We start from the raw sequence: 26491 nt of genomic DNA on the forward strand, positions 1-26491 counted from the left end.
AAGACACTCTGTTTCCTACATTCTGTCTATTTATGAGATATGGAAAGCTATGCTATTCAATAGCAGGATTTAAAATTTCATCTACCATAATATTCACTAAAATAATAGTCTGAACAAACACAGCATATAAAAAAAAATCTTACGATACAAACCAGCATTATTTATTTAATAAATGTAAACTTTTATATATAAATGGGAGAATGGACAAGATGGTCAGTGACTGAAGCACCGCAGTCACCAGCCATACAGGCAAGACTCCAACTCTTCTCTCACACTGAGAAAAAAGCACAATTCAATGGACCTTTACCAACAGGCCTGGCAGTAAGCAGTGGCACATCCACACAGTTCATTTGCACATCACTATAAATTATATTGCTTCAGTCTCTTGTCACACTGTCAAAATATGAATTACTGAGTTGCCATCGCCTTTTTCTTAGGTTTCTTCAAACGTTTGAGCCCATTCACACTAGTTTTAAGTAAATTTGAATAAGCATCAGTAAATTTTTCCACATCCCTTTGCTCTATGACAGTTGAAATCTTTTTGCTTCTAGATTGAGCTCTTACAAGACATTTGTATTCAGGATTTTTGACAACAGGTGTACCATCTCGGGGTACTGGCTTGGTTCTCCCATCATCTGTTATAAAAACAATAAATGGTTATTGTATTGAATTTATATTGAAAAAAGTTTTCTAGAACTAAAATAAACGAAATTTAATTAAAAAGTATGCTTAGTGATCTTACATCTTTTCATAGTCATTGTAACTGATCCAGATACTCGAGCTTTTTGGAATAACTTTGAGAGCTCCATCAAAAACTGAAATAAAAGGGGTTGTTACCTATTGACAATGAAAAGTAAAAACGATATAAATAAGTGAAATAAAACCGGACAGGACCTCTGAAAACTTACTTCATCATTCCCTAACAAAACCATGATTACAATTTTTTTAACAATAACTTCAGTATATTCTTAGGTATCTAATTGAGATAATCAAGATGTTTTATATAATTATATACATATTCAAAGGCTTTTCTAGCTTGAATTTAAAATCACTATTCGCTCCACGCAAGGCAACTTTGATTTGACAAGAATACACGTTGACGACTTCTTTGACATTGTCATAATGACACTGTTTTTTTCTTTTTCATTTTGACAGATTGCACAGGTTTTGTATGCAATAAAAGAACCATACCATACCCTAGGTTTAGGTTTTGTAGATCCATATTTTACTGAAAAAATATTTCATGCTTTTAATTTTGTTTCATTATAAAATTAACACTGAATTTATTGAAAATATATTATGTTTCTTATTCCTTATTCACTCTCAAATGGAACTGAGTATACAAGTTGTGAGTATCACAAATGTCCTTCATTAAATGAAGCCGTCGAAACCTTAATAAATACCATAAATTTTGAAATCTATGGATTAAAATTATAAGTCACAATTTTTTGAATATCTAATTAAGTGGTTTTAATTATATCTTATTTAACCATAAAATGGTTACTTTGAAAAAATAGATAATTTCATAAAAAAGATTTTTTTATTTATTGTGAATGAAAGCTCTCCATTATGTACGAATGCACCCTTCTCTATGTTCTACGTGTGTGGAGTAGATTCGTACGTTTTCCATTTTTCGTAAATGTTGCTGTTTGTTTATCATATAAGTTTGTATCAGCACTAAAGTTAACTGTAACCATAACCAAATATATAAAATAAACAGCAGATTTAAGTTAATTCGCAAAAATTAAAATTAATTTCTGTTATGTTTACTGTTATAGATAAGAGTAAAAAGTATATGAATTCTACCTGCTCTCCCCTATATTGAACTGCCAATGTCTTAAAATAGGTGCAATTTTTATCATGTACCTAGTTTATTTACATAAATGTCATCAGTTCTCATAGAACACTGCTAACTGCTGAGTGTCGAAGAAAATTAATGAAAATTATTTAATTAATAAATCTATATAAGCTTTAGAAATGCCTTTTCAAGGTAAGTTTTTAGAAGAATTAATATAATTATAACTGAAAATACAGAAAAAACCATTATAATCATGAACTTTGGCCTTATAATTAACTTGTTTTGTAATAAAATATTTGTACCGGGAATTTAATAGATGACTTATATGTTAATTAAAACGACAACCTACATATGCAATAATAATATACAGTTAGGAGACTTCTGTGCTACAAATGTCAACTGTCAAATATAGTACTGCAATGTGTCAATGTCAATGTCTTCCGCTCCCGCTCTTTTCATTTTGTTATTAAGTTACTAATTTTAGCGGGAAGACATATTTTGGCCCTCATATACTTGAGGTTACACGTGTTGTAGTCGATGTGATTTGTTACTAGGTTGTTAATAGATAATTATTAGCAAGTTATAAAGTAATTTAAATGTTTTAATTAATAAATATTGTGAATTGGTCAAAAGAGCTGCTATAATTAACACTGAGTAAATACCTATATGTGTTTTCGAATGTTGTTGGTGTTTTATATAAGTTTCTAGTTATATAAACTTCAGTTTATAGTTATTTTGATTTTTAATAAATAAGATTGTATTTGTAACATTAGTGTTGTGTAGTTTTCTTTTGATATTTCACTTCTGAAACCTAATTTCAGAAGTGGGATACCTATCTAAGCCCATCAGGCCAGATCCTTGTACTTTATAATTTTGTTATTTTTGTGAAAGCAAATAAAACACCAGTTTCATCATTTTTCTTTTCTTAAATTATTTATTGCCTATACAGAAATACAGTGTTAAATATGGGTGATGCTGGAGGTAAATCACAAAACAAATCACGTCGACCGGACACGACACGTGGTCGCGGTTAGCGAGATAGGTTAAGTCATTTGAAGGCCACGTTATGAGACTCGAGCGCTAAGGGTGTCTCGAGCGCTCGCGCTGGTGCTTTCAAGGTGCTGTTGCAGGACATTCATGCCGCCGCCGTGCCGCTATGAGGTGCTTCTGCTCCCACGACAAGTGACGCGTCCCCGCGCGTCTCTGTGTACCTCTGCTGGCGATGTGCAACGCTTACCTGGGCGTCTTGGTGTACCTCTGTACGCCCTTCGCTCGCGATGCGCGACGCTTACCTGAGCGTCTTGGTGTGCCTCTGCACGACCTCAGCTCGCGATGCGCGACGCTTTCCTGCGCGTCTTGATGTGCCTCTGCACGACCTCAGCTCGCGATGCGCGACGCTTTCCTGCGCGTCTTGGTGTGCCTCTGCACGACCTCAGCTCGCGATGCGCGACGCTTTCCTGCGCGTCTTGGTGTGCCTCTGCACGACCTCAGCTCGCGATGCGCGACGCTTTCCTGCGCGTCTTGGTGTGCCTCTGCACGCGCTCAGCTCGCGATGCGCGACGCTTACCTGAGCGTCTTGGTGTGCCTCTGCATGACCTCAGCTCGCGATGCGCGACGCTTTCTTGCGCGTCTTGGTGTGCCTCTGCACGATCTCAGCTCGCGATGCGCGACGCTTTCCTGCGCGTCTTGGTGTGCCTCTGCACGCGCTCAGCTCGCGATGTGCGACGCTTACCTGGGCGTCTTGGTGTGCCTCTGCACGCCCTCAGCTCGCGATGTGCGACGCATTCCTGCGCATCTTGGTGTGCGTCTGCACACCCTCTGCTCGCAATGTGCGATGCGTCTGCGAGACTGCTTGTGATGCGGTCCCCGCGCATATCTGCGCGCCACTGCTCTCGATGCGGTCCCCGCGCGTATCTGCGCGCCACTGCTCTCGATGCAGTTCCTGCGCGTGTCTGCGCGCCTCTGATACTGATGAGCGACGCGTCCCCGCACGTGTATGCGCGCTTCTGTTTGCAATGCGCGACGCGTCTCTGTGTGTCTCCAGGTATCTGAGTGCCTCTACTGGTGAGCATTACAATGCATTTCTTTGGAGATTAGACAAACTTGAAAAAGGTAAAAAGTAATATTTCTCCTCATAATTCAACCTGTCATGCTAGTTTGTTAAAAACAAATTTAAATGATTAACTGTTAGATTTGATACTTTTCCCAAAGGTGCATTATCTGAAAGTATGGCCTCTGATACCTCATCGCCTTATCAATGTACTTCAGGGGTTACCAAGGTAGCCCTTAATCTTTCTGATGCAATAAAATCTTTAAATAGTTGAATAATACAAAACTATTTTATATCAAACTGACGCTGTTATCAATAATATTGAACTATAGTGTGAGGAGGTGGAGAGGGTTAGAAGTACTAATAACTGGAATGATTCAGAATGTTTATCACATGACTCTGGGTGCCTTAAGGGTGATGTTCATGATTGAATGAGTGAGTGAGTGATTACTGGTGATCATAGGTGGTTGATGTTTTATGCAGGCTGATTCTGAAGAGTCCTGCGGTTGTGCTTAGTGTGCTAGAGGAGAGACGGGTGCCAGTTTGCCTTGAGATGATTCTTGTCAATGTATATAGGGCTTAGTGAATTGAATTAAATTCTTGATATATGGCGTTTCGAGCTTGCCAGTTGAGCATAATTCATAGTGACTAAAAAAAAAAAAGAAAGACAAGAGATTCATAGCTTAATAATTGGGCGTCCGTTACACAATTCTTTTAGATTGGAACAATTTTATTGTTGGTGAAGGGGGTGTGAGTAACATTGGATAAGGAAACCTAGGAATGGTAGCAGTATGACTTGTAACCTTTGTTTGTTCTGAAATGTTTGTTGTGTGAGGGAGAACCAATAAACTGTACCTTAGAGAGTGAGTAATACTGTTACTTTGTTGGAAGGAAATGGTTTTGTTTCCTTGGCTATTGATGAGCTCTCACTTGAAGGGTGAGTAATACTGTTACTTTGTTGGAAGGAAATGGTTTTGTTTCCTTGGCTATTGATCAGCTCTCACTTGGAGGGTGAGTAACACTGTTACTTTGTTGGCAGGAAATGGTTTTGTGCCCTTGGCTATTGATGAGTTCTCACTTGGAACTGACTTGATAGGTGTTCCGAGATCTTGCATGCCTGTTCTAGTTATTATAGATGCTGATGTTATTGTATGTAGAATGTGTGTGCTGTTATGTACATTTGGCTTAAAGTTGTTTTAAAAAAAAAAAAAGATTTAATCAATTAAAAAGAGATTTGGTAATAATTTAAAACATATTAATTAAAGTCTCAATCATAAAACAAATAGAATTGAGTCACAGTGGAGATAGGAAAATGTGTGGCTGTTAGGAGAGTTTCAGGTAGACTAACTATGTTTTATACTAATGACTTATTAATACATACATAGTATTGAAGTGATGCAATGCTGCAGATAAGGGTGCAAACCTTATATATAACTTAGGATTTATTAAATTAAACAAATTAGAATTATTAATATTTTTAATTTATGTGCAATTGCAACAATTGTCTGCTATACGATTGAAATCAGAATGAGTAGAATTTAATTTAATTGTTGGATTAATTGAACTAATAAATTTTACATAACAAGTAAATATAAAAATTGTAAATTTTATGTTAATAAAACCAAATGTAATATTTTCATGCCTAATGGTAGAATGTATATGGAGACTAAATATTAATAATTAATTAATTACATCTGTAACATATGTTGTAGGTAACATTCTGAGTAAATAAATTCAGCTTCAAAGTTAAAATTCCAGTGTCAAATAAAGTTACATTGAAATCATTGTTATTACAATTAACATGCAATTTAGTAGATTTGAATAAATAAAGACCCATCAATTATTACCTAGTGATTGACAAAAATGTAAATTTCCTAAAATAAAATTTGTTTTACAAATAGTAGGAAGTGAATTAAAAGCCATAACATACATAGACATAATTTCAGTTTCACAAATAGGATTATCGATTACATCAAGTTCATTATGATTACTACATATATAATTTTTGCTAAGACTAAGTTTACAACTATTACTTATATTACTGAGGATACAATATTTAGACTTATCTCTATTAATGGCTATAAAAGTAATTAGTGGGAGAGATTATTGTAGCAAAAGATTTCTGTGTACTTCTATTATGAGGTTAAGGAGTTTGAATTATTTTAAACAGATTAAAATGGGAAATTGAAACCAGAAGAATGTTTATAGTAAATAATAATTTATTGTTTATGATATAGAAGACAAATTCAGACAACTTAATTAGTGAGGAGTAAACAATGCCTAGGAATATCTATTGTTCTGGTCTGAAGTGTGAAGTGTGTCTGTATTGAAGTGTCTGTCAGCACATTCTGCGTTTGGCAGCACATTAATGTACCACTTAAGTTATTAGCTGGATTCTCTTATGTACATAATAAATAAATTTTCACATTATTCGGTCGCCGGTGCCATTAAATGTGCAAACAACGGTAAATATGGGAAAATGCTTATCTTCCCTATGGGGTGGGGAAAAGCTTAAAGTATATGAAATTGTCAGCTATCTTGAAGAGAGGAGTGTAGTATGTGTGTTGGAGGGTGCAATCTAAAGTGTGTATATGTGTTGATTGTGGGGCACTGAAAGGGTTGAATATCGGAGGATGCTATCTTCTCCCTTTGATTGATGATCACACACGGATAATTTGGTGGTGGTGGTGGTTATGAATATTTTATGTAAACATGTGTTGAATGTTGTTATATTTTATGTAAACACATATTGAATGTGGTCATGTTTTAGAATATGTTGATGACGTGTTGATAATGCGTTATGATGGGATTCAGTTACTATTAATACTCAAACAAAAAAAAAAAACCGATTTTCCCATAAAATTTCGAATATGTTTATTACTTCAACAGAAATTGAACATGTTGGTTGAATTATAAATAGAGGTCAGGTTAGGCCGAGCTTCTATAAGACTGAGGCAATTAATTATTGAGTGGTGGTAGTTAAACCACTTGAGGAGCTCTAACATGGTACAATGGCATGGGGATTAGTGACTGGAAATTTGTACTGCCTTTTTCATTGACAAGTTATTTTAACTGTATTGCACTAATTCTTGCTTTGTTGTCTAGCACAATTTCTTTCTAAATCATTACATGTTTACATACATACAGACTGACATTTTATTTTTTCTCTTCCTCCATTAATTCTTTTTCTAATTGTTTAATTTTTGTCTGACAACCAAGGTGGGGCTTAGTGTACAATACTGGTGTAATGTGGCAGTTTGTTTATTGAGTTCAATTGGATGTGTGGTCCCTTTGGGCACAGACATGGGGTTGGGTTGGGTGTTTTGACTTTGACTTGTAACAGACGTTTGGTCTGATGAGACATATGGCCTGAGAAATTTTGACGGGTGTGTGGCCCTGAAAGATTTTGTGAAGAGCGTTTGGCTCTGAAGGATGTTTCGTCCTTGCTGACATTATGGCCTTGTGGACCATGTGACATTCATGTGGACGTTTGGTCCTTGTGGACCATGTGACGCCCATGTGGACGTTTGGTTCTTGTGGATATTTGGTCAAGGTGGACATTTGGTCCTTGCTGACGTTTGGTCATTGTGGACCATGTGACGTCTATGTGAACGTTTGGTCATTGTGGACCATGTGACGTCTATGTGAACGTTTGGTCATTGTGGACCATGTGACGTCTATGTGAACGTTTGGTCATTGTGGACCATGTGACGTCTATGTGAACGTTTGGTCATTGTGGACCATGTGACGTCTATGTGAACGTTTGGTCATTGTGGACCATGTGACGACTATGTGAACGTTTGGTCATTGTGGACCATGTGACGTCTATGTGAACGTTTGGTCATTGTGGACCATGTGACGTCTATGTGAACGTTTGGTCATTGTGGACCATGTGACGTCTATGTGGACGTTTGGTCCTGGCAGACAGAGGGGACGCCTTCTGACTGTTCTGTTCACAGGTTCCAGAGTTTGCTGCACCAGACTGAACATACTTGGATATGAAGATTTTACAGGGTTAAAAATGAGAGCTCTCAAAACTTTTTATTTTTATATCTTTTGTCTGTACATTTTGATTGCCTATCCGTTTATGTTGTAATCTTTAGACATTTATAAACTTAAAATTTTAGATGATGAAGACAGCGAATATGATACTACTGTAGAATTTTCATCAATACAGCCATGAAACGACGCTGATGACTTTGGGGCTAATCGGGATGCACCAGCATGTGATCAGGCAACTGGATCAGCTACGTCGGGGACGACGCAGGGTCAGAATGGCCGAGTTAGGAGACTTCTGTGCTACAAATGTCAACTGTCAAATATAGTACTGCAATGTGTCAATGTCAATGTCTTCCGCTCCCGCTCTTTTCATTTTGTTATTAAGTTACTAATTTTAGCGGGAAGACATATTTTGGCCCTCATATACTTGAGGTTACACGTGTTGTAGTCGATGTGATTTGTTACTAGGTTGTTAATAGATAATTATTAGCAAGTTATAAAGTAATTTAAATGTTTTAATTAATAAATATTGTGAATTGGTCAAAAGAGCTGCTATAATTAACACTGAGTAAATACCTATATGTGTTTTCGAATGTTGTTGGTGTTTTATATAAGTTTCTAGTTATATAAACTTCAGTTTATAGTTATTTTGATTTTTAATAAATAAGATTGTATTTGTAACATTAGTGTTGTGTAGTTTTCTTTTGATATTTCACTTCTGAAACCTAATTATACATTTAATGAGATAATATATTTACTTAAAAAAACAATTTATTAACTTAAAACCCATTTACTACTGTATCATCTAAATTGATTTTGTAAGCCTAATTTTTGTACAAAAACGTAATTGTACACATCTTTATTTGACGTTACCCAAAACTGGTTATTTTTTTAATAGGTCTCTATAATTCTAAGGGTGCGATGTATTCATATATCTCTATTTGTGTTGGCTAAGTACCTACTAACTCATATGTGCGTAGTAATGAATTCATAGATAATTCACATATACTAGAGATAGATAATCCACTGGCGCATCAGAAATGTTTGTTTACGCCGCCCTAAGCGCTAGGTGTCCTTTGTGTCTCTACTCTCTAAGTACCTACCTATAGCTATTAACTTTTATTGTATCTATATATATATATACATGCATATTGTACATATATATTAAATTTTCCTTGATTGTATCGATTGAATGTTGATATAAGGATTAGTATATAAACAAAGCGTATGTTGTTTAATACGTTTATTTAAAAAATATATTATATCGTTTGTTCACATTCGAAGTAAGAGTTAGAAGGTGGATATTTCGGCAGTTCTTATACTAAAGCCGGGGTCAATCAGGCAGGTAGGATAGCCAAAAAATGAGAGAAGCAGCACTATCAAAGTCCGAATAACTCACTAGAGTTAGAAAAAATAAGTTAACCGATAAAAGAGCAAAACACAAATAACCGCAACACACAATAACAAAATGACTGAATTACGAGTACAGCTGTTAATAAATATTCATTTTAGATCAATTTAAATCTATCAAGCTATTTTGCCTACCTATTCTAGTTATTTACTTTCCCGATTTATTTGTAGAAAAGTTTTAAATATCAAACTGAAACAAACTGTTTTACACAGTATGATTATAGAATATTTCAATTAATCTTTTTTTAAAAACAGAATTCGTGCATATTTTTTTCTACCAGCCATGCACATAATTTATATAATGTAGATATGTATATAAATTTTATTTGAAAGTTGTAATCTTTTTATCTCTTAAATTTTAAATCTTTTAGTTTAATTTTTGTCAGGTTCTGGTCTAAACGCAGCAGTCGCGGCCGCGGGCGTCATCGGTGGAGCGTACTGCGCTTATCACATTTATAAGGAATTTCAAAAGCCAAAATTACCAACAGAATGGACCCAAGTTGGAACATTGCAAGATATTTACATATATCCTATTAAATCTTGTGGTGCTATAATAATGACTAAGGCCGAATGTACCATTTTAGGACTAAGAGATGGTTGGTTGAGAGACAGGTACGTATGTGTTTGTACGGAACGATCAACGCAACGGATCATGGCCGCTCTGCAGATGGCTGCGCAGATTTGATTTTAGAATTCTTCATAACTTTTGATTTTATTTTCTTCCCGAGTGTACAATGCACAAAAGTTTAACATCGACTTCTTCTTCGGATGGTCACAAATGTCGACCATATTGAACACAATTATTTTAGTTAATATCCTTTCCCTAAATGAACAATGCAAGAGAGTTGACTGAATTTCAGACGGCCATGACTCGTCGATCGTACTGTGATACTCGCAGATTTACATAACGTATCTATGGATTTAATGTGCAATAATTTATTTGCAACTTATTCATGTCCTATTAAAATGTGATCATGAAGATATCGTGGCGCAGTGGAAAATTTTGGGTTCGATTCCCTCTAGGGAGAATGAATTTTTTTAGCTATGCATAGAGAACCCTAGAGCTAGGGTTAGGACACTCCGTCCCTCACTTCCTACTGAATTGTGGAGGCATTGCGTGCTGAGTGGCGGAATGCAACGCCGTGCTTTTGCTTCGACAATAGAGTGAAGGATGGAAATATACATTTAAATAAATATTTAATTACCTCGAGTGGGGGTCGAACTTACAAGCAGTCACGTTTACAGTCATACTTTGCTTTTCTTTGATTTTCGAGGCTAGTCGTGCCCCTGCGCCACGACTAGCCTCGAAAATTCGGCAGAAAGTGAGGCAATGGAAAGTGTTTACGGGAAACAGAATATCTACACTAGGTTCCCTAGTTCCCTCTGCCAGCCTTGCTCTATGTGGGATACAGCTTGAAGCCAAAAAAATGTCGATATATTTATTGTCGGTACATTATATTGACAAGAATTGTTATACTAACTTAAAAATTGCCTTTTTATTTTTAGAACGTTAATGGTAGTTGATGATAAAAACAATTTTATCACAGCGCGAGGACACCCGGACCTTCTCTTAATAACCCCGACAGTGCGGAATTCTATTCTCACCGTGAAGCATGTGGACATGGAAACAATGAGTGTCGACTTAGCAGAGGTTTGCTAAATCTATATTTATTTCTTCAATAGCTAATAGTAGAATAGAATATCCATGTATAATATCCGTCCATCATATATAATATCCAATATCCATCCAATACTATGGGCAATGGGCATCCGGATGCCATCCGGAAGACCAGTCCAGGTAAACAGCAATAAAGCCAAGTTGAATAAAAAATTGATACCGAAAAGTAGGGGAATTGTGCTTAAGATGACATACTTTTTGTTTGAAGATAAATATTTCAAATAAATAAAGTGATCTGAGAACAGCATATTGCGTATACTATTATATATTTCATAATCAACGAAATTATTTTAGTTTCAGAACAATCATCTTTCAAACATCATAAAAATAAACAAAAATCGCACTTAGGTCGACCAGTGTAAGACGAAATATCTACAGGGTAAAATGACATACTTAGTATGTGGCATAAAAATGCCATCATTATTTGTCGAGCATAGTTCACAAATAAATAGTTCCTTCTTTGCTGGGGGGCTTTTAAACAGTATTAAGGCCAGATTCATATATGTTGCAAAGATTATGAGGTTGGATTCCGTTATCAGTCACTTCCTTTTCCAAAAGGGAAATAAGCTTCGTCACCTGCAGCTATTGAATGCCCTTGCTCTAGCAGCCTTATCCATGTCTTCTTGTGACTTGTAATTGCCAGGAATTTTATAGGTAAAGAAAAAAAAATACATAGATTCTATTTATAAGGGTAAGATAGTATGCCATCTTATACTTACGTTTTGTATGTCATCTTACCCAATAGATATATGAATTTAATTTTAACCGTTGTGACAAAAGTTTATAGGTTAGGATGCGCTTTTAGCGTTAGTTGTGTCATATAATAATCCTATTTTACATTTATAATTAGTTCAAAGAGAAAATCTTTATCTTACATGTCTTTTCATCATCAAGCAAAAGCGAAAGAAAAATTTGTTGCAATTGAAAATAACGAAAACATGAATTACTTGCCCATCTGCATTCACTTTCAGCCATACTGAATTTAAGCACTACCTACACCTACAGACACTCTCTAAAACGTCACAAGATCGCACTTAGCGCTAATAGTTTCATCAATATTGGTAGTGTGTCATCTTATCATAGTATGCCATCTTGAGCACAATTCCCCTAATTGTAATTTTTCTATGTTTCACCGAAAACAAGTACTTGATTCATTTTTCAAAAATATATTCTCAGTTGATATGCAGCTATGCTTTTTTTTTTTAGATTGCTGCTTCAGAAAAACCTAAAACGGCGAAAGTATGGGGAGTCACAGTGCCGGTATACGACTGTGGCGGGGATGCTGGTGAATGGTTTTCTAGGTATATATAGCTTCTTATTTTTTTTTCTGAAGGTTCAGATGTTCCCTTAAAAATTGTCATGTTGTTGGCGACTTAATTTCGTCATCAACTTAACAGTTGTACTTGTTAAGATAATTAGACCTAAAAGTAAGAATAATTAAAATTTTAACTTTCAATATTAATTCAATTTAAATTGAGAACACCTTTACGTAATAAATAAACAATAATATTTACATTCTAATTCCAGATTGCTCGACCGATCACCCAACAACTACAAACTCGTGTACTACGCTTCTCAGAACAGTCGCAAGTTCAGACCTGTACAGCTAGTTAGCACATACTACAAATTTACTAAAAATGACACAGTATGAATATTTTTTATTTTTCTTTAATTCAAATGAAAATAACTTAATATTTAGAAAGTGTAAAATAGTAATTTATGATTTTTTTAAAGGGAGTATTTCCAGACGAAGTTCCATTCCATTTGATAAACCTTGCATCTGTAGAGGAATTGAACACTAGACTCAAGGACTGTCATGTAACTCCACGCATTTTCAGACCAAACTTTGTCCTCGCCGGGGCAAAGCCCTACGAGGAAGATAACTGGAAATATCTTAAAATCGGAGAGACCGTTTTCGAGATTATCAAACCGTGTGTCAGGTCTGTATGATTTCTGTCAAATGTAAGATTCGGCACAATTGACAATGCGTGGCCGTTTTTATGTTAGCTGTAGATGGCGCGCAAATTTGAATTTATTTATTTTATTATTTTCTTCTTGAGTGACTTATTTTAATTATTTTCTTCCCGAGTGAACAACGTGCAAATATTCAGAAAGCCTAACTTTAACGCGGCCATGATTGGAAATAAAAACAAAGTGGTAAACGTAAATAGTTCATTTGTAAATGTAACTTGTGTGATGTATTTGTAAGGTGTGTCATGACCACCATGGATCCCGAGACTGGAGTCCGCAACGCCAAAGCAGAGCCAATGGAGACATTGAAATCGTAAGTCAAGTAGTCAATAACACAATTTCAAAGGTCCTGGATGTTTATAAATCGCTTTCAAGTCTGAAACTAGTTCCAACATATTCCAATATAATTTAAAAATAATTGCTAAAATAAGAAAATGATATTTTGTTAATGATAATAAACCACCTTTACCTAACTCGTAGTTTAGTTGTTCTTAGTTTTTTCTGTTTTAATATAGTACAAGTTCCAATTTGATTCTGATGGCCTAACCCTACCATTACAACATAATTAAAAAACATATACTTAGTGAAGGTAACTCTCAGGTACCGCCAAATCGAGGACCCAGGGGAGCGCCGGGCTGCGGGCTCCGCGCCTAGGATGGGTGTGCAAATGGCACTTCGCTCAGGTCCCGGGGAGATTGCTATCAACGACCCCATTTTCGCAGCTTAATTCTATCAAACATTTGTAAAATTTACCTTTATCATTTAATTGTTTTATTAAGAAAATTGGAAAGGCAATAGAGAACAGTTTATTAAACTATGTTCCTATTTAAGAGAAAAAGTAAGTTGTAATATATTAATAAACTTTGATTTCTCTTAATATGTACTTGTTATTTTTAATACACATAAGTATAACAATTTTGTGCTATATATGCACAAAACCAGCTATTGTTTATAGATCCGATTATTCGGATTTTCGATTATCCGAATGACTGACGACTACAATTAGTTCGGTTAATTGAGTTTCTACTGTATTCAAACCTAGACCTTTCTAAGTTTCTAGCTTAAAAATCACTAGTTGCTCCACGCAAGATAAATTTGATTTTACAAAAATCAAAAAATTCAAAAAGAATGGTGCTATAAAATGTGGCGCTAGTAGTTTAAGCGTGTAAAGCTACTGGCATTTTTTTTTGTATGGGAGTTACGCTTCTAGTATGTTGAATTGAATTCTTGATATATGGCGTTTCGAGCGTGCCAGTTGAGCACAATTCATTTCGCCAATGTCACGTTGTATGGAATTCTAGTATGTTCCTTGACAAGAATACACGTTAACGACTTCTTTGACATTGTCATAATGACACTGTTTTTTTCTTTTCCATTTTGACAGATTGCACAGGTTTTGTAGATCCATATTTTACTGATAAAATATTTCATGCTTTTAATTTTGTTTCATTATAAAATTAACACAGAGGATTTATTGAAAATATATGTTTCTTGTTACTTATTCACTTTCAAATGGAACTGAGTATACAACTTGTGCGTATCGCAAATATCCTTCATTAAATGAAGTCGTCGTTAAAATCCTTAATTAATATTATAAACTAAAATTTATGGATTAAAATTATTATTAACGTCACTATTTATTTTGATTATCTACTTAAGTGGTTTTTAGTCATAAAATGGTTACTTTGAATATTTAAATTATTTTATTTCAAATAAATATATTTTTTAATTATTTTCCTTGAAATTAAATAATTTTAATTTAATAATGAAATAATTTAATTTCAAACGTCTGTTTATGTTTGAAAGTTCTGAGATTTCCGTACAAATTACAAACTTCATAAAATCGACATTTTAATTTTACAAATTATAATTAATTTCTCAAAATAATTTGCGAGATAATTATTTTTAATAATTAACTAATGATTACCAAAGATGCTTCCCACTTACATCTTCTTTAGCGACTTTGTCTAGACAAAAACAATGAATTAATAATATTTATATACCTTCTTTCAAATAACACAAATTAAAACAAATTCTATATTGGTAACAATCACAGAATTTAATACGTATATTGAACTGCCAACGTCTTAATATAGGTGCAGTTTTTATCTTGTAATTTATTTATATAAATGTCATCAGTTATCATAGAACACTGCTGACTGCTGAGTGTCGACGAAAATTTAATGATAGATCTATATTTGCGTTACAAATGCCTTTTCAAGGTAAGTTTTTAGAATAATTGATATAAACTGAAAGTACAAAAAAAAGCATTATAATCATGGACTTTGTACTTGTTTTTTAATAAATTATTCGTAACGGGTTTTTAATAGTACGCTGATATATTATTTAATACGATAAATATTAACAATAAAATAAATTTAATGTGATGATATATTTAATTTGTAAAAAATAACAATTCAATTATTATTTTTATGTTTCATTTGGCTTTTGGCTTTGCTTGTATCTTTAATTATATAATTATGTATTCATATATCTCTATTTGTTTTAACTAAGAAGCTACTATCAGCTAGGTGCGTAGTATTTATTTTTTATTTCTATGTACAGATGATAATGAATATTTTAGATCAATTTAAATCTATCAAGTTATTTTGCCTAGCTATTATATTTATTTACTTTCTCGATTTATTGGTACAAAAGTTTAAAATATAACAGTAAAACAGCATGAATCGTACATATTTTGTTCTACCAGCCATGCACATATGTATATATGTCAACTTTATCTGACAGTTGTAATCTTTTTATCTTTTAAATCCTTTAGTTTCTGTTTAGAAGATGGATTGTTATTATATAAATTATTGAATCTTTATCAGGTTCTGGTCTAACTGCAGCAGTCGTGACCGCGGGTGTCGTCGGTGGAGCGTACTGCGCTTATCACGTTTATAAGGAATTTCAAAAGCCAAAACTACCAACAGAATGGACTCAAGTTGGGACATTGCAAGATATTTACGCATATCCTATAAAATCTTGTGGTCCTATAGTACTGACTAGAGCTGAATGTACCATTTTAGGCCTAAGAGATGGGTGGTTAAGGGACCGGTATGTATTCGTACGAAACGGTCAACGCAACGGGTCATAGCCGTTCTGAAGTTAGCTGCAAATGGCTGCACAGATTAGATTTTAGAATTCTATCTTTGTTTTGTTTATTTTCTGCTCAAGTGTAAGATGGACAAAAGCCTAAAAACTTAATATCATAGAAAATAGAAGTTGTAGATATATTTATTATAGTTACATTATGTTGACAAGAATTGATTGTTACTTAAAAATGTTCTCCTTATTTTTAGAACGTTAATGGTTGTTGATGATAAAAACAACTTTATCACAGCGCGAGGATACCCGGACCTCCTTTTAATACACCCGACAGTGCGGAACTCTGTTCTCACCGTGAAACATGATGACATGGAACCAATGAGTGTTAACTTGGCGGAGGTTTGCTAAAGCAATATTTATTTCTATAATAGCTACTTATTAATAGAATATAATGTACATACTTTTACATTAATGAATAAATAATTAAATATACCGACAAAAGTTAAATAGTTGTAACTTTTTTCTATAATTCTATAATTATATAATTTTCTTTAATTCTATAATTTTCACAAGTATGTTTTCAGTTGATATGCAGATATATATATTTTTTAGATTGTTGCTTCACAAAAACCTAAAACGGCAAAGGTATGGGGAGTCACAGTACCGGTATACGACTGTGGTGGAGAAGCCAGCGAATGGTTTTCTAGGTATTTATATATCTTTTATTGCATTCGTTTATTAATAATTATTTTTCTAAAGGTTGTAGGTTCCCTTAAAAATTTTATCATGTTGTTGTTGGCGACCTAATTTCGTCATCAATTTATCAGTCGTACTTGTAAGAAAATTATACCTAAACGTAAACAATTTAATTATGTATCAATAATTTAAATTTAAACTTTTGAATATGTTTTCATTTTGAATTGTGGATAACTTCACATATTTTGTTTTTCATTTCTTCGCTCTGGTGTCGAGGCAAAGCGCGGTGTTGAGTTCCGCCACTCAACACGCCTCCAGAATTCTGCGAAAATGGGGAACAGAGTGTCTTAACACTAAGTTCCCTCTGCCTACCCTACTGTATGCGGGAAACTGAGAAATTTGTGATCTTTTTGTAATAAATAAATATTTACATTCTAATTCCAGATTGCTCGACCGATCATCCAATAACTATAGACTCGTGTACTACGCTTCTCAGAACAGCCGGATGTTCAGACCCAACGCTAGCAAATACTACAAATTTACTAAAAACGACACGGTATTTAGATTTTTTTTTCATTAAAATGAAAATAAGTTAATATTTATAAAGTGTATATAACAATAATTCATGATTTTTTTTAAAGGGAGCACTTCCAGACGAAGTTCCATTCAATTTAATAAACCTTGCATCTGTAGAGGAATTGAACACTAGACTAGACAATGAATGTCGTGTAATTCCACGCAATTTTAGACCAAACCTTGTCCTCGCCGGCGCACAGCCCTACGCCGAGGATAACTGGAAATATCTTAAAGTCGGAGAGACCATTTTCGAAATTATCAAACCATGTGGCAGGTATGTATGTTTTTTATAAAAAAATATTCTACAGTATGTTGAAGAAGACGTAACCGCCCTGAAGTTAGCTGTAGATTTGATTTTACTTTTTCGTTATTTTCATTATTTTCCTTCCCGAGTGAGAACAATGCAAAAATTCAGAAAGGCTAACTTTAAGGCGGCCGCGTTTGAAAATAAAAACAAAGTGGTAAAAAGTATTAGGATCATTATATATGTAACTTGTGATGTATTTATAAGGTGTGTCATGACCACCATTGATCCCGAGACTGGAGTCCGCAACGCCAAGACAGAGCCATTGGAGACATTGAAATCGTAAGTCATTATAGTCAATAAAACAACTTCGAAGGTCCTAGGACCCTACATACTAGGTTCTAGGGTCCCGAGATTGATCTTGAGATGCTGTTTGAATTCAAAGATATGTAATTTATGGAAGCTAGTTCCAACGTTATTTAAAAATAATTGATGAAATTAAAAAATGGTGTTTTGTTAATAATAATAAACCACCTCCACCTAAACCGTAGGTTGATTGTTATTAGTTTTTTCTTTGATTCCATATAGTACGAGTTCCATTTTATCTTTTGACTTATAATATTTAAAGTTAAATAATAATATATCAAAATATAAATTAAAAAACTTTAAAACAAATGACTCACCCTCTCATCCTTTGGATATAGCCCTGACAACATAATTGAAAAACATATACTTAGTTAAGGTAACTCTCAGGTACCGCCAAATCGAGGACCCAGTGGAGCGTCGGGCCGCGGGCTCCGCTCCTAGGATGGGTATCCAAATGACACTTCGCTCAGGCCCTGGGGAGATAGCTGTCAACGATCCTATTTACGTAGCTTAGATATTTTTTTTGTTATTTAACATTATATCAGTATATAACATAAAATATTATATAGTACATCAATCAAATATGTATAATATTTTTGCTTTTCTTATATAATTCAAGTGTTGTGTAAGAGGAGAAAATAGGGAACAGTGTGTTCACACTATGTTCCTATATAAGGGAAAAAGAATTAAGTTATAGTATATTAACTATTTCTAAGTTCTACAAGGGTATCATTTCTTAATAGGATTTGAACATAAGAAAACCAAAATGTTTATATAAAAGTTTATTATTTATGGTATCAATAATAAATAAACTTGTTTATATTAAATGTTGTTTTATTATATCCTAACAATTTGAGCAGCAATGGCGTCAACCGTCACTAAAACACGGGAGAAGGTTCCACCGCCAGCGCCTTTGGTTAGATGTTCAGGGTTTATTACTATACAACCGTCGACTGACTGTAAGAGAAAATTTATGTAATATATAAAGGAAGTACAATTTATACGGTCGAAATACGTGTTTATTGCGATACAAACGGCCATTTTTTAAGTAATTGTATATATACGATTTTTTCAGGGAAAATATGGGGCTGTAGATCTGAGTACATTGTATGAATTTCAACTCGATATCCAAGGGTTCCTGAGATAATGCTCTTGACAGACAGACAGACGGGAAGACAACAAAGTAATCTTATGAGGGTTCTCCTTTTTTCTTAAAAGGCACGGAACTCTAAAATGTGTAAAACTAAAAACAAATTAAGACCAATTTACGAGCACAAACCTTAACAAAATATCTAAAGTTGGACGGCATAACCAGTACATGTGGCGTGGCGGGTAACTGCGCGTGCGCCGCCCATGACGCCGCATCCACTGTCAGCTGTGACGGCCACAGCGGGTGATAGCTCTGCTGGTTGATGACGTGACGGGAGAGACGCGCTAGCTTGTCTCCACCTACTCCTCTGGAAACATAAAGTTATATTAGTATATACCAGCTTTTATCCACGTGAATAATGGTAATAAATAAGTTGTGTATGAAGCCATACACATTTACAGAGCCTGAAGTGACTGACCTGAAGAACAGTGGGTTTTATTGAAACAATTAATGTGAGAGCTTCTACAGCTTCAATTATGTGAGATTAATCTGGTGGAAATAAATAGTGAGTTGCAAAACACAATGTTAAAATAACTTTTAATATTCAACACCAGATCTGTCATAACTCACTTTAATATAAAAGAGGCTTACTATTAAAACCCAAAAAATCAAATATAACCCGACAAGAATTATTTTGTTGAACATTGTTCTCATACCTCTGTTCATAGTATTTATCCGGCTATACATATTAAATAAAAAAAAAATACTCACATAGATATTTCTTCCTGGCTTATACTCATTATCACATCAGTGCTGGTGATGCCCACAATAACGCCATTTATATTAAGAGTACTGGGATCTGGTAGAAAATTTATATTTGTATGTTTCTTTCTACTGTTGTATAGCGGCGTGGGGTATATGGGGACGTTGAACACATCTTTACTACTTGACACTATGTATATTTGTGTGTACGGACTGGAATTAAAAGAATATATTAAAAAAAATATTATCAAAATCGGTTCACGCAGCCAAAAGTTCTAAGATAACAAGCATAAAAAAGAAATTTATATACTATAAACCATTACTTTTTAATATTTAGTTATGGTTGATATACTTTTAGTAAATAGAAAGAAAGAAAAATATTTAATTAATAGTATAATAATATTTATTTCCAGAATTGAAAAAATGATTGTAACTAAATTAAGCAATGTAAACACAATAGTGACTCGAGATCAATCTTGAGATGCCATTTTAATTAAAAAATTATAATATATGACTGAAAACATAGAAGTTAAGAGTGATTTATAAATAGGGGCCGAAGTAAAGTTCTTCAATATGGCCATACATACAAAAAAAAAAGAATTTTAATACTAAGGAGATTTTACAAAAAAAAATAGTACTTAATATATAAAAATAAAGTTTTGTATGTTTATTTTAATATTATTCTTGTTTATCAAATAGATCAAAGAATAAGTTTATCTCATGAATATTTTGTGTAATACCAAATATACTACTTTAAATTTTTAAATGATTTATATTTAAAATTTTATGAGACTTTAATTTCGCCGGCAATTATGTACTTAATAAAAAAAATACTAATTTCCTCTCCACAAAGTTACATTTATTAATATATGAAAGAGGCTGTCATGGCACAGCTACACAGTGGGTAACTGTAACCTGTTGTGGGCTCTATACTTAGGGGAAGAATTATTTATTGTCTCTAGTAACAAAACAAAGCGCAGCGATAAGTTCCACTCACAATGTCTCTGAAATTTGGCGATATGTGGGGAGCGGAGCTTCTTAAGACTAGGTTCCCTCTGCCCACCCGTACCCGGAATATAGCGTAAACCTAAGAATAATAATAATAAGCTACCATATACTGACCTTGTATTACTTATTTCCGTTAAACTATCGAGTAATTTCTCAAAAAAGGATCGATAAGTTTCGGCCATTGTGTTATCTTTTATTTTCGAGTGTTCGGACTCCATAAATGGGCCTGTCATTATAGCTATGTGAGGTTTGTGTGTGCCAATATATGTAATAAAGTCTTTTAAAGGTTCGTACGCCATATTGTTTGATGTAGTGTAGGGGCCGGCTGCTACTACCATAGATAGTGTTCCTGTAAAACAAAATTAAATTAAATCAGCTTCATCCTGTTTTCCCGCATATCGCAGGGTAGGCAGACGAAACCTAGTGTTAAGACACTTCGTTCTCCACTTTCCGCAGTTCTCCAATTTTACGAGGCATTGCTTGTTGAGCGGCGGAACTCAACTATGGGCTATTGTCTTGGTGCAGGGGCGAAGAAATGAAAATATTAATAAATAGTAATAATTGATTCCCCCGAATGAGGATCTAACCTACAACCGTCGCGTTATAGTCACACCTTTGCGCCCCTGCGCTACGACAGCCTCAAACAAAAATAAAATTAATTAGTGATAATTAATAAACTTTTTGTGCCATTTAAACAAAACGCAATGATTATAATTCACAGGTTCAAATATAAAAGAAAAATGTTCTTAAAAGTTTATGGCAATGCTATTTAAAACGAAGAAGCAATTTTCTCCATGTAAGACGTAGTATTTAATGAGGTATTAAGAAATACAATCATGTGATAGCATTCATATCTTATTAGTTATTCAACTTTTTGACGATTTCGAACTCAAAGTGGGGATCGCACCCACAGCCGTTGTGATTTATTCTGTGTCTAAAAAATGTACATAGTAAAATATATTAAAAAGAAGCAACATTTACCTTTCAATGTGTTCATCATGTCAGCCTTAATATCTGGTATGGGGCGAGCCGCGTCCGTATACACTTGCTGGGCTATGAACGTGTTACCTCGCGGGTTGATTCCGCGCATCACCACCACTTGCCCGGGAAATAATGAATATTCCTTCACACTGTTGAATTGTTATTTTAAATATTATTTTTTGTGAATAATTTATATACTCGCAGCGGCGTTGAGTGCCGCAACACCCAATGCGTCTTCACCTCCTCCACGGAGTGTCTTACCCCTAGACTCCTCAAACCCTCTACCTACCCTGCTATGTGCGGAATACAACATGAAGCTAAAAGAAATATGTAATAGATTTTTTTGACATTGGTTAAATATATTAACTAATTGGGTAACCATTGTTTATTCATCAGTTCTACTGCTTTAATAGTAAAAGTATTTAACTAAATATACATACTTATCTAAGTCTACTGGAACAGCCTGACTGAGAGACTCCTCCCATGTCCCTTGTAAAATAACACTCTTAGAATTAAGTCTTGCGTCTGCATCACATTCTATTCGTCCAGCAACGTACACCTCTGTCTATCAATATATTTTACTTTATATTTTAATTTGAATGCATAATGAGAAAGTGAAAATTGTTTAAATTTTTCCCAAGTGGGAACCGAACCCACGACCATCGCACTTAAAGTAAACGTGTGAAACGTGTGAAAAGTGAAACTGTCCCAAAGTGTCATAAAATTGTAATTATAAAATCAGCCTCACGCTGTATACCGCACACAGCGGGGTAGGCAGAGGGAACTTCGTGTTAAGACACTCCGTTCCCCACTTTCCGCCGAATTCTGGAGGCATTTCGTGTCGAGTGGCGAAATTATGGGCATTGGGCGTATCTACAAATAATTTCTACGGGGGGCCTGGACTTTACCTTTGAACTGATACCTTTTTAGTAAAATGACTGGGGTAGGAATGGCCCTCCGGGCTCCTCTATTCCTATGACAATGGCCGGACCTCATTTTTATTAAGTTATTACTTTATGAGATAATATACGCACATATCATTTTTTTTTTCATTTACCTGTGTTTTATGTCTAACTGAAGCTAATTCAGTAATACCGTTCTTCTTCATTATACATTGAGATATATACCGGATATGATTGTCAAATATACCAGCTTTTTCGTGAAGTAATTCGAAACCAAACCTGAAGACAGAATAAATTTAACTATATTTATATTTAACAAAATCAGTTAAAAATTATAAAAATGTTTTCAATGATGTAAGATTTATTAAAAAAAAAACAAATCAACATAAAATTGGCTTAAAATATTTAAGCATTTGTCCCTTCCATTTTAAAAACTTACATAGCTTTGGAATACAAGTCGCCATCGTCATTAGGCATTTGTGTAATATTCAAATCCAGAATGTCATTTACTCCTGTGGGCGTAGTGATAGCACTCAACAGTTTCTCATCTCCATACGAATGTACGACTGAGCCTTGGTTGGTACGAGCATTGTACTTGCTCGAATTGTCACTATAAAATATCTTTTATTTTAATAGAACTTGTAAGTATATATTATTATACGTATAAGGTCCTTCGTGGCCCAGTTGCACAAGAATGTGGCTGTAACGCGACGGTGGTGGGTTCGATCCCCACTCGAGGGAATGAATTAATGAATCAGAATGGGCACGGAAGATAGAATCTGAGACTGCCGCAATAATGTAAATGAGTAAGTATAACAAATAATATTCATATAACATTTTCGCCTAAGTGGTTAGCTGTATATGGCTGCGCAATTTGATTTTAGAATATTTCTTACTTTATAATATTTTCTTCCACAGTGAACAATGTGTATATTATTAGAAAACCATTATTACGCCAATATTATTAATAAAATATAACCGTCGACCAATATTTTCTTATTATTTTTTGTGGGATCGATTTAAAAAAAAGAAGAGTAGAAATCCCATAATTAAGCAAACATTACAAACGTATATTATTCATTTTAATATTCAGAATTAACCTTTTCATTGTACAACATTTATAATTATATTTAAATGAACGTATGTAGAAGAAAAACAACAAAAAAAAACGAATGCAGTAATAGTTCATGGTAAATTCAATGACGTAAGCCCCGCCTACTCCGCTCACAGTAACAGTAGTTAACTTACTACTAAAGTACTAAGTTACGTAACCCTCATCTCTTGACGTACATATTATAAAAGGACGTAAGACATTTAATATCTTATATTATATCAAATTATCAATAAGAATACTGTATATAAGTTTTTATTATAATGTTTTTATGGTTTCTACAGTCGGTAGTTTCAAGAAGTAGCTTTATATACTGCGTTAAGGTTCCTATTTAGTACAAGTACATGGATTAGATTAGAAACACAAATTTGTCTAAAATGAAAAGACAAGATAAATAAACTCAATTCAAATGTATAATAGATACAAAAGGGAATAAATAATAATTTGAATATATTTTTTCTTTTTATTTCACGATGTATTCCGCACATAACTGGCTAAGAACGGCGAACCTGTGAACCTAGTGGTTCGTTCCCATTATGACACTTCCGTTTTTATATTTTAAGGTAAAAATAGTAAATGTAGTACTTTTATGTGAAAAAAATAAATATTGCATAAAGTACAGTTGATTAACCTTACTTAAATATGCTAGCATCTCTTATGATTGACTTTAATTATATTGCTGATTTAAGTACCGTTTTTAGTTTTTTTTATGTATTATTTCATATTTACCAAGTTAGGGAGACAGTGTCAAGACACTATTCTTTACTTCTCACACAAACACACTATGTTTATCATATTCAGTACATACAAGGAAATGAAAATATTCATTGTATTGAACTCTATTTGCTGTTATCTACTCTTGGATACTTACATGTTTGGTGAGTATGTGGCCGGGTGTAATTCATTATTTTGAATTTTATTGGACTCTGTAAGTTCAACTTTTACCCTCTGAAACATTATCCATAGTATGAATTTTGTAGAAGCATCTAGATAATATAATATAACTAACATTCATGTCATATATGTACAAAGATCATATAATTTTTCACAATATATTGCAAATATTATTGTATGTAATAAATATTAATGTACTTGATGTAATACAAAATGATTTCTATACAACAATTATATATTATAAGCAATCTCTAAACATTGTTAATAATTTTTTACAGCACTTAACTAATGAACATTATTAGTGACAATTAAATGTTACCAAGCCTACCCTGCTGTGTGCAGGATACAGCGTGAAGCTCAAATGTTACCAAGGTAAAATGTTATTTTATTTATAATATTTTGCGATTTAATTAATGTTGATTGAGTTGATGGCTGCAGACGAGTATGGATCTAGTCATGATGTTAATTTGACATGAACCAGAAGCAAACTCGCCCACAAAGATCATCAAGTCAAATCTACCCATTGAAATTATAAAGCTGGAGAGTTTGTTAGGATGAAAACATTAATCTCAGTAACTATTAATTCAACGCATTTAGAATTTGTTGTGTACACAACTGAATTGTTGTCATTTGACCATAGGAGTTAAGCCGCAGGCAAAAGTGAATAGGGTTTTTTTAAACATTGAGAGACCAAGCTTAAAATACTAAGTAAACTAAATATTATTATAATTAACATGATAATGATTAAATAATAAACAAAGAAACATGTGTATGTACTAAAACATATATTAAAAAAATATAATTATAAAATCTTGTTTATTTACAATTAAGCTGCATATTATATTCTACTGTAATTCTTCTTGAAGATTTGTTTGCAAGCAATCAATGAGTGTAGATCTAGTCACAAATGCACACTGTGACACTAGACTTATACCCATTAACTGATGGCAAAATTTTTCCAATTATCTTCAAGCTGGTGTATTTATAAGTTTCAAAAGTTAGATAAATTAAACTCACTATAAAAAATAAATGCCTAAAATATGTAAAAAGATAAGGTAATTATAAAAAGAAACTTGTCTTCAACAAGTTTACTTACTTTTGGAGTTCCAGTCATATAATTTGAAAGCACTTCATTATCTGATCTAATATTTAAGAAATATTACTTTATAAAAAAACCGTCATGCTATAAAATATTAAAAAGTATTAGTGTATGTTACCGGAACAAAATATCAATGGAAAAAACTCAAAGCAACAAAAACACGTGGAAATGACCAAAAGGATACTGATTATCGTCGGATATTCCATAAACAGTCAAACTTTTGCCGGTACTTGAAAGTGCACCTCCGTTAACGCAATGTCGACTTGCCGAACGTTTGGAAAATTCCCTCTTCGCAAGTAATTCCAAGTTCTCTGAAGTTGGCGGTGCACCGTTTAATGTCGTTAAACTAAATGCCATCCATTGTTCAATAAATGTTTCGGCATCTACATTATGTTCTGTACATAAACTTACACCTAAAACGAAATTAATAACAGTACAACCTTGAACGTTACTTCTTAGCGTTATAACTTTACTAACAACAACTAAGTTTAAAGTTTTGAAAAAGTTTACAAGAAGGGTCGGTGTCAGGGAAATTAACTTCAGATTACTTATTACATACTTACATTTACTTAAAACTTCTTTTGGAACTTCTATACCTAAAAATTGAAACTGCTCAGTCATCAATTCTTCGGTAGCCATTTTCTGTAAAATTGAAAGAGCGGAGCGAATGAAGGAAGCACGAAGTAAAAGAGCGCCAATCAAAAAGTATGCGTCAGAAAGTTTTAAACATAGACTAAGTTACAATTTTTTATTTGAGCATTAATTTATGGTTTTCTACTTGTGTCATTATAATAGACAAACAAATTGT

At 33.7% G+C, this 26491-nt stretch overlaps 4 protein-coding genes across 5 annotated transcripts; 2 read left to right on the top strand and 2 right to left on the bottom strand.

Annotated features, from left to right (window-relative positions):
* Window positions 1-139: 139 nt before the first annotated feature.
* Srp14 (signal recognition particle 14) lies at window positions 140-1119 on the bottom strand. Its single transcript, XM_085189213.1, has 3 exons — window positions 909-1119; window positions 743-815; window positions 140-635 (listed from the first exon to the last, which is right to left on the bottom strand). Exons 1-3 carry the CDS (start codon window positions 930-932, stop codon window positions 409-411), a joined length of 324 nt encoding a protein of 107 aa, XP_085045339.1. The 5' UTR covers window positions 933-1119; the 3' UTR covers window positions 140-408.
* Window positions 1120-1634: 515 nt separating this feature from the next.
* LOC146536838 (mitochondrial amidoxime reducing component 2-like) lies at window positions 1635-13647 on the top strand. Its single transcript, XM_085189204.1, has 8 exons — window positions 1635-1990; window positions 9644-9869; window positions 10764-10908; window positions 12142-12236; window positions 12463-12580; window positions 12670-12875; window positions 13145-13219; window positions 13507-13647. Exons 1-8 carry the CDS (start codon window positions 1978-1980, stop codon window positions 13631-13633), a joined length of 1005 nt encoding a protein of 334 aa, XP_085045330.1. The 5' UTR covers window positions 1635-1977; the 3' UTR covers window positions 13634-13647.
* LOC146536839 (mitochondrial amidoxime-reducing component 1-like) lies at window positions 13606-18663 on the top strand. 2 transcript variants are annotated; one of them, XM_085189202.1, is made up of 8 exons: window positions 13606-13744; window positions 15738-15963; window positions 16209-16353; window positions 16567-16661; window positions 17095-17206; window positions 17292-17500; window positions 17738-17812; window positions 18224-18663. In XM_085189202.1, the coding sequence occupies exons 1-8, from the start codon at window positions 13723-13725 to the stop codon at window positions 18348-18350; spliced, it is 1011 nt and encodes a 336-aa protein (XP_085045328.1). In that variant the 5' UTR covers window positions 13606-13722; the 3' UTR covers window positions 18351-18663. The 2 variants fall into 2 exon arrangements, with proteins under 2 accessions (XP_085045328.1, XP_085045329.1); XM_085189203.1 differs by lacking the exon at window positions 13606-13744 and adding an exon at window positions 14847-15128.
* Window positions 18606-26403, bottom strand: PolA2 (DNA polymerase alpha subunit B). Its single transcript, XM_085189199.1, has 12 exons — window positions 26247-26403; window positions 25868-26096; window positions 25681-25726; window positions 24562-24638; window positions 23019-23189; window positions 22735-22858; window positions 22118-22242; window positions 21678-21826; window positions 20811-21045; window positions 19698-19901; window positions 19116-19293; window positions 18606-18793 (listed from the first exon to the last, which is right to left on the bottom strand). The coding sequence occupies exons 1-12, from the start codon at window positions 26320-26322 to the stop codon at window positions 18674-18676; spliced, it is 1734 nt and encodes a 577-aa protein (XP_085045325.1). The 5' UTR covers window positions 26323-26403; the 3' UTR covers window positions 18606-18673.
* Window positions 26404-26491: the final 88 nt, after the last annotated feature.

Source organism: Heliconius melpomene, chromosome 8 (assembly GCF_056956725.1).
Source record: "Heliconius melpomene rosina isolate 202511_hmr_F chromosome 8, ASM5695672v1, whole genome shotgun sequence".
In the NCBI taxonomy this organism is placed as follows: domain Eukaryota; kingdom Metazoa; phylum Arthropoda; class Insecta; order Lepidoptera; family Nymphalidae; genus Heliconius; species Heliconius melpomene.

Coding starts and splice junctions, on each gene's coding strand:
- Srp14 (XM_085189213.1), bottom strand. CDS start 932: ATGGTTTTGTTAGGGAATGATGAA. Junction 816..908: donor TTTTGTTAGGGAATGATGAA/GTAAGTTTTCAG, acceptor CTTTTATTTCAG/TTTTTGATGGAGCTCTCAAA. Junction 636..742: donor TACAATGACTATGAAAAGAT/GTAAGATCACTA, acceptor TTTTTATAACAG/ATGATGGGAGAACCAAGCCA.
- LOC146536838 (XM_085189204.1), top strand. Junction 10,909..12,141: donor TGAGTGTCGACTTAGCAGAG/GTTTGCTAAATC, acceptor TTTTTTTTTTAG/ATTGCTGCTTCAGAAAAACC. Junction 13,220..13,506: donor CCAATGGAGACATTGAAATC/GTAAGTCAAGTA, acceptor GGTAACTCTCAG/GTACCGCCAAATCGAGGACC.
- LOC146536839 (XM_085189202.1), top strand. CDS start 13,723: ATGTTCCTATTTAAGAGAAAAA. Junction 13,745..15,737: donor GTTCCTATTTAAGAGAAAAA/GTAAGTTGTAAT, acceptor AATCTTTATCAG/GTTCTGGTCTAACTGCAGCA. Junction 15,964..16,208: donor GATGGGTGGTTAAGGGACCG/GTATGTATTCGT, acceptor CCTTATTTTTAG/AACGTTAATGGTTGTTGATG.
- PolA2 (XM_085189199.1), bottom strand. CDS start 26,322: ATGGCTACCGAAGAATTGATGACTGAGCAGTTTCAATTTTTAGGTATA. Junction 23,190..24,561: donor GCCACATACTCACCAAACAT/GTAAGTATCCAA, acceptor GATATTTTATAG/TGACAATTCGAGCAAGTACA. Junction 19,294..19,697: donor AGCCAGGAAGAAATATCTAT/GTGAGTATTTTT, acceptor TTATGTTTCCAG/AGGAGTAGGTGGAGACAAGC.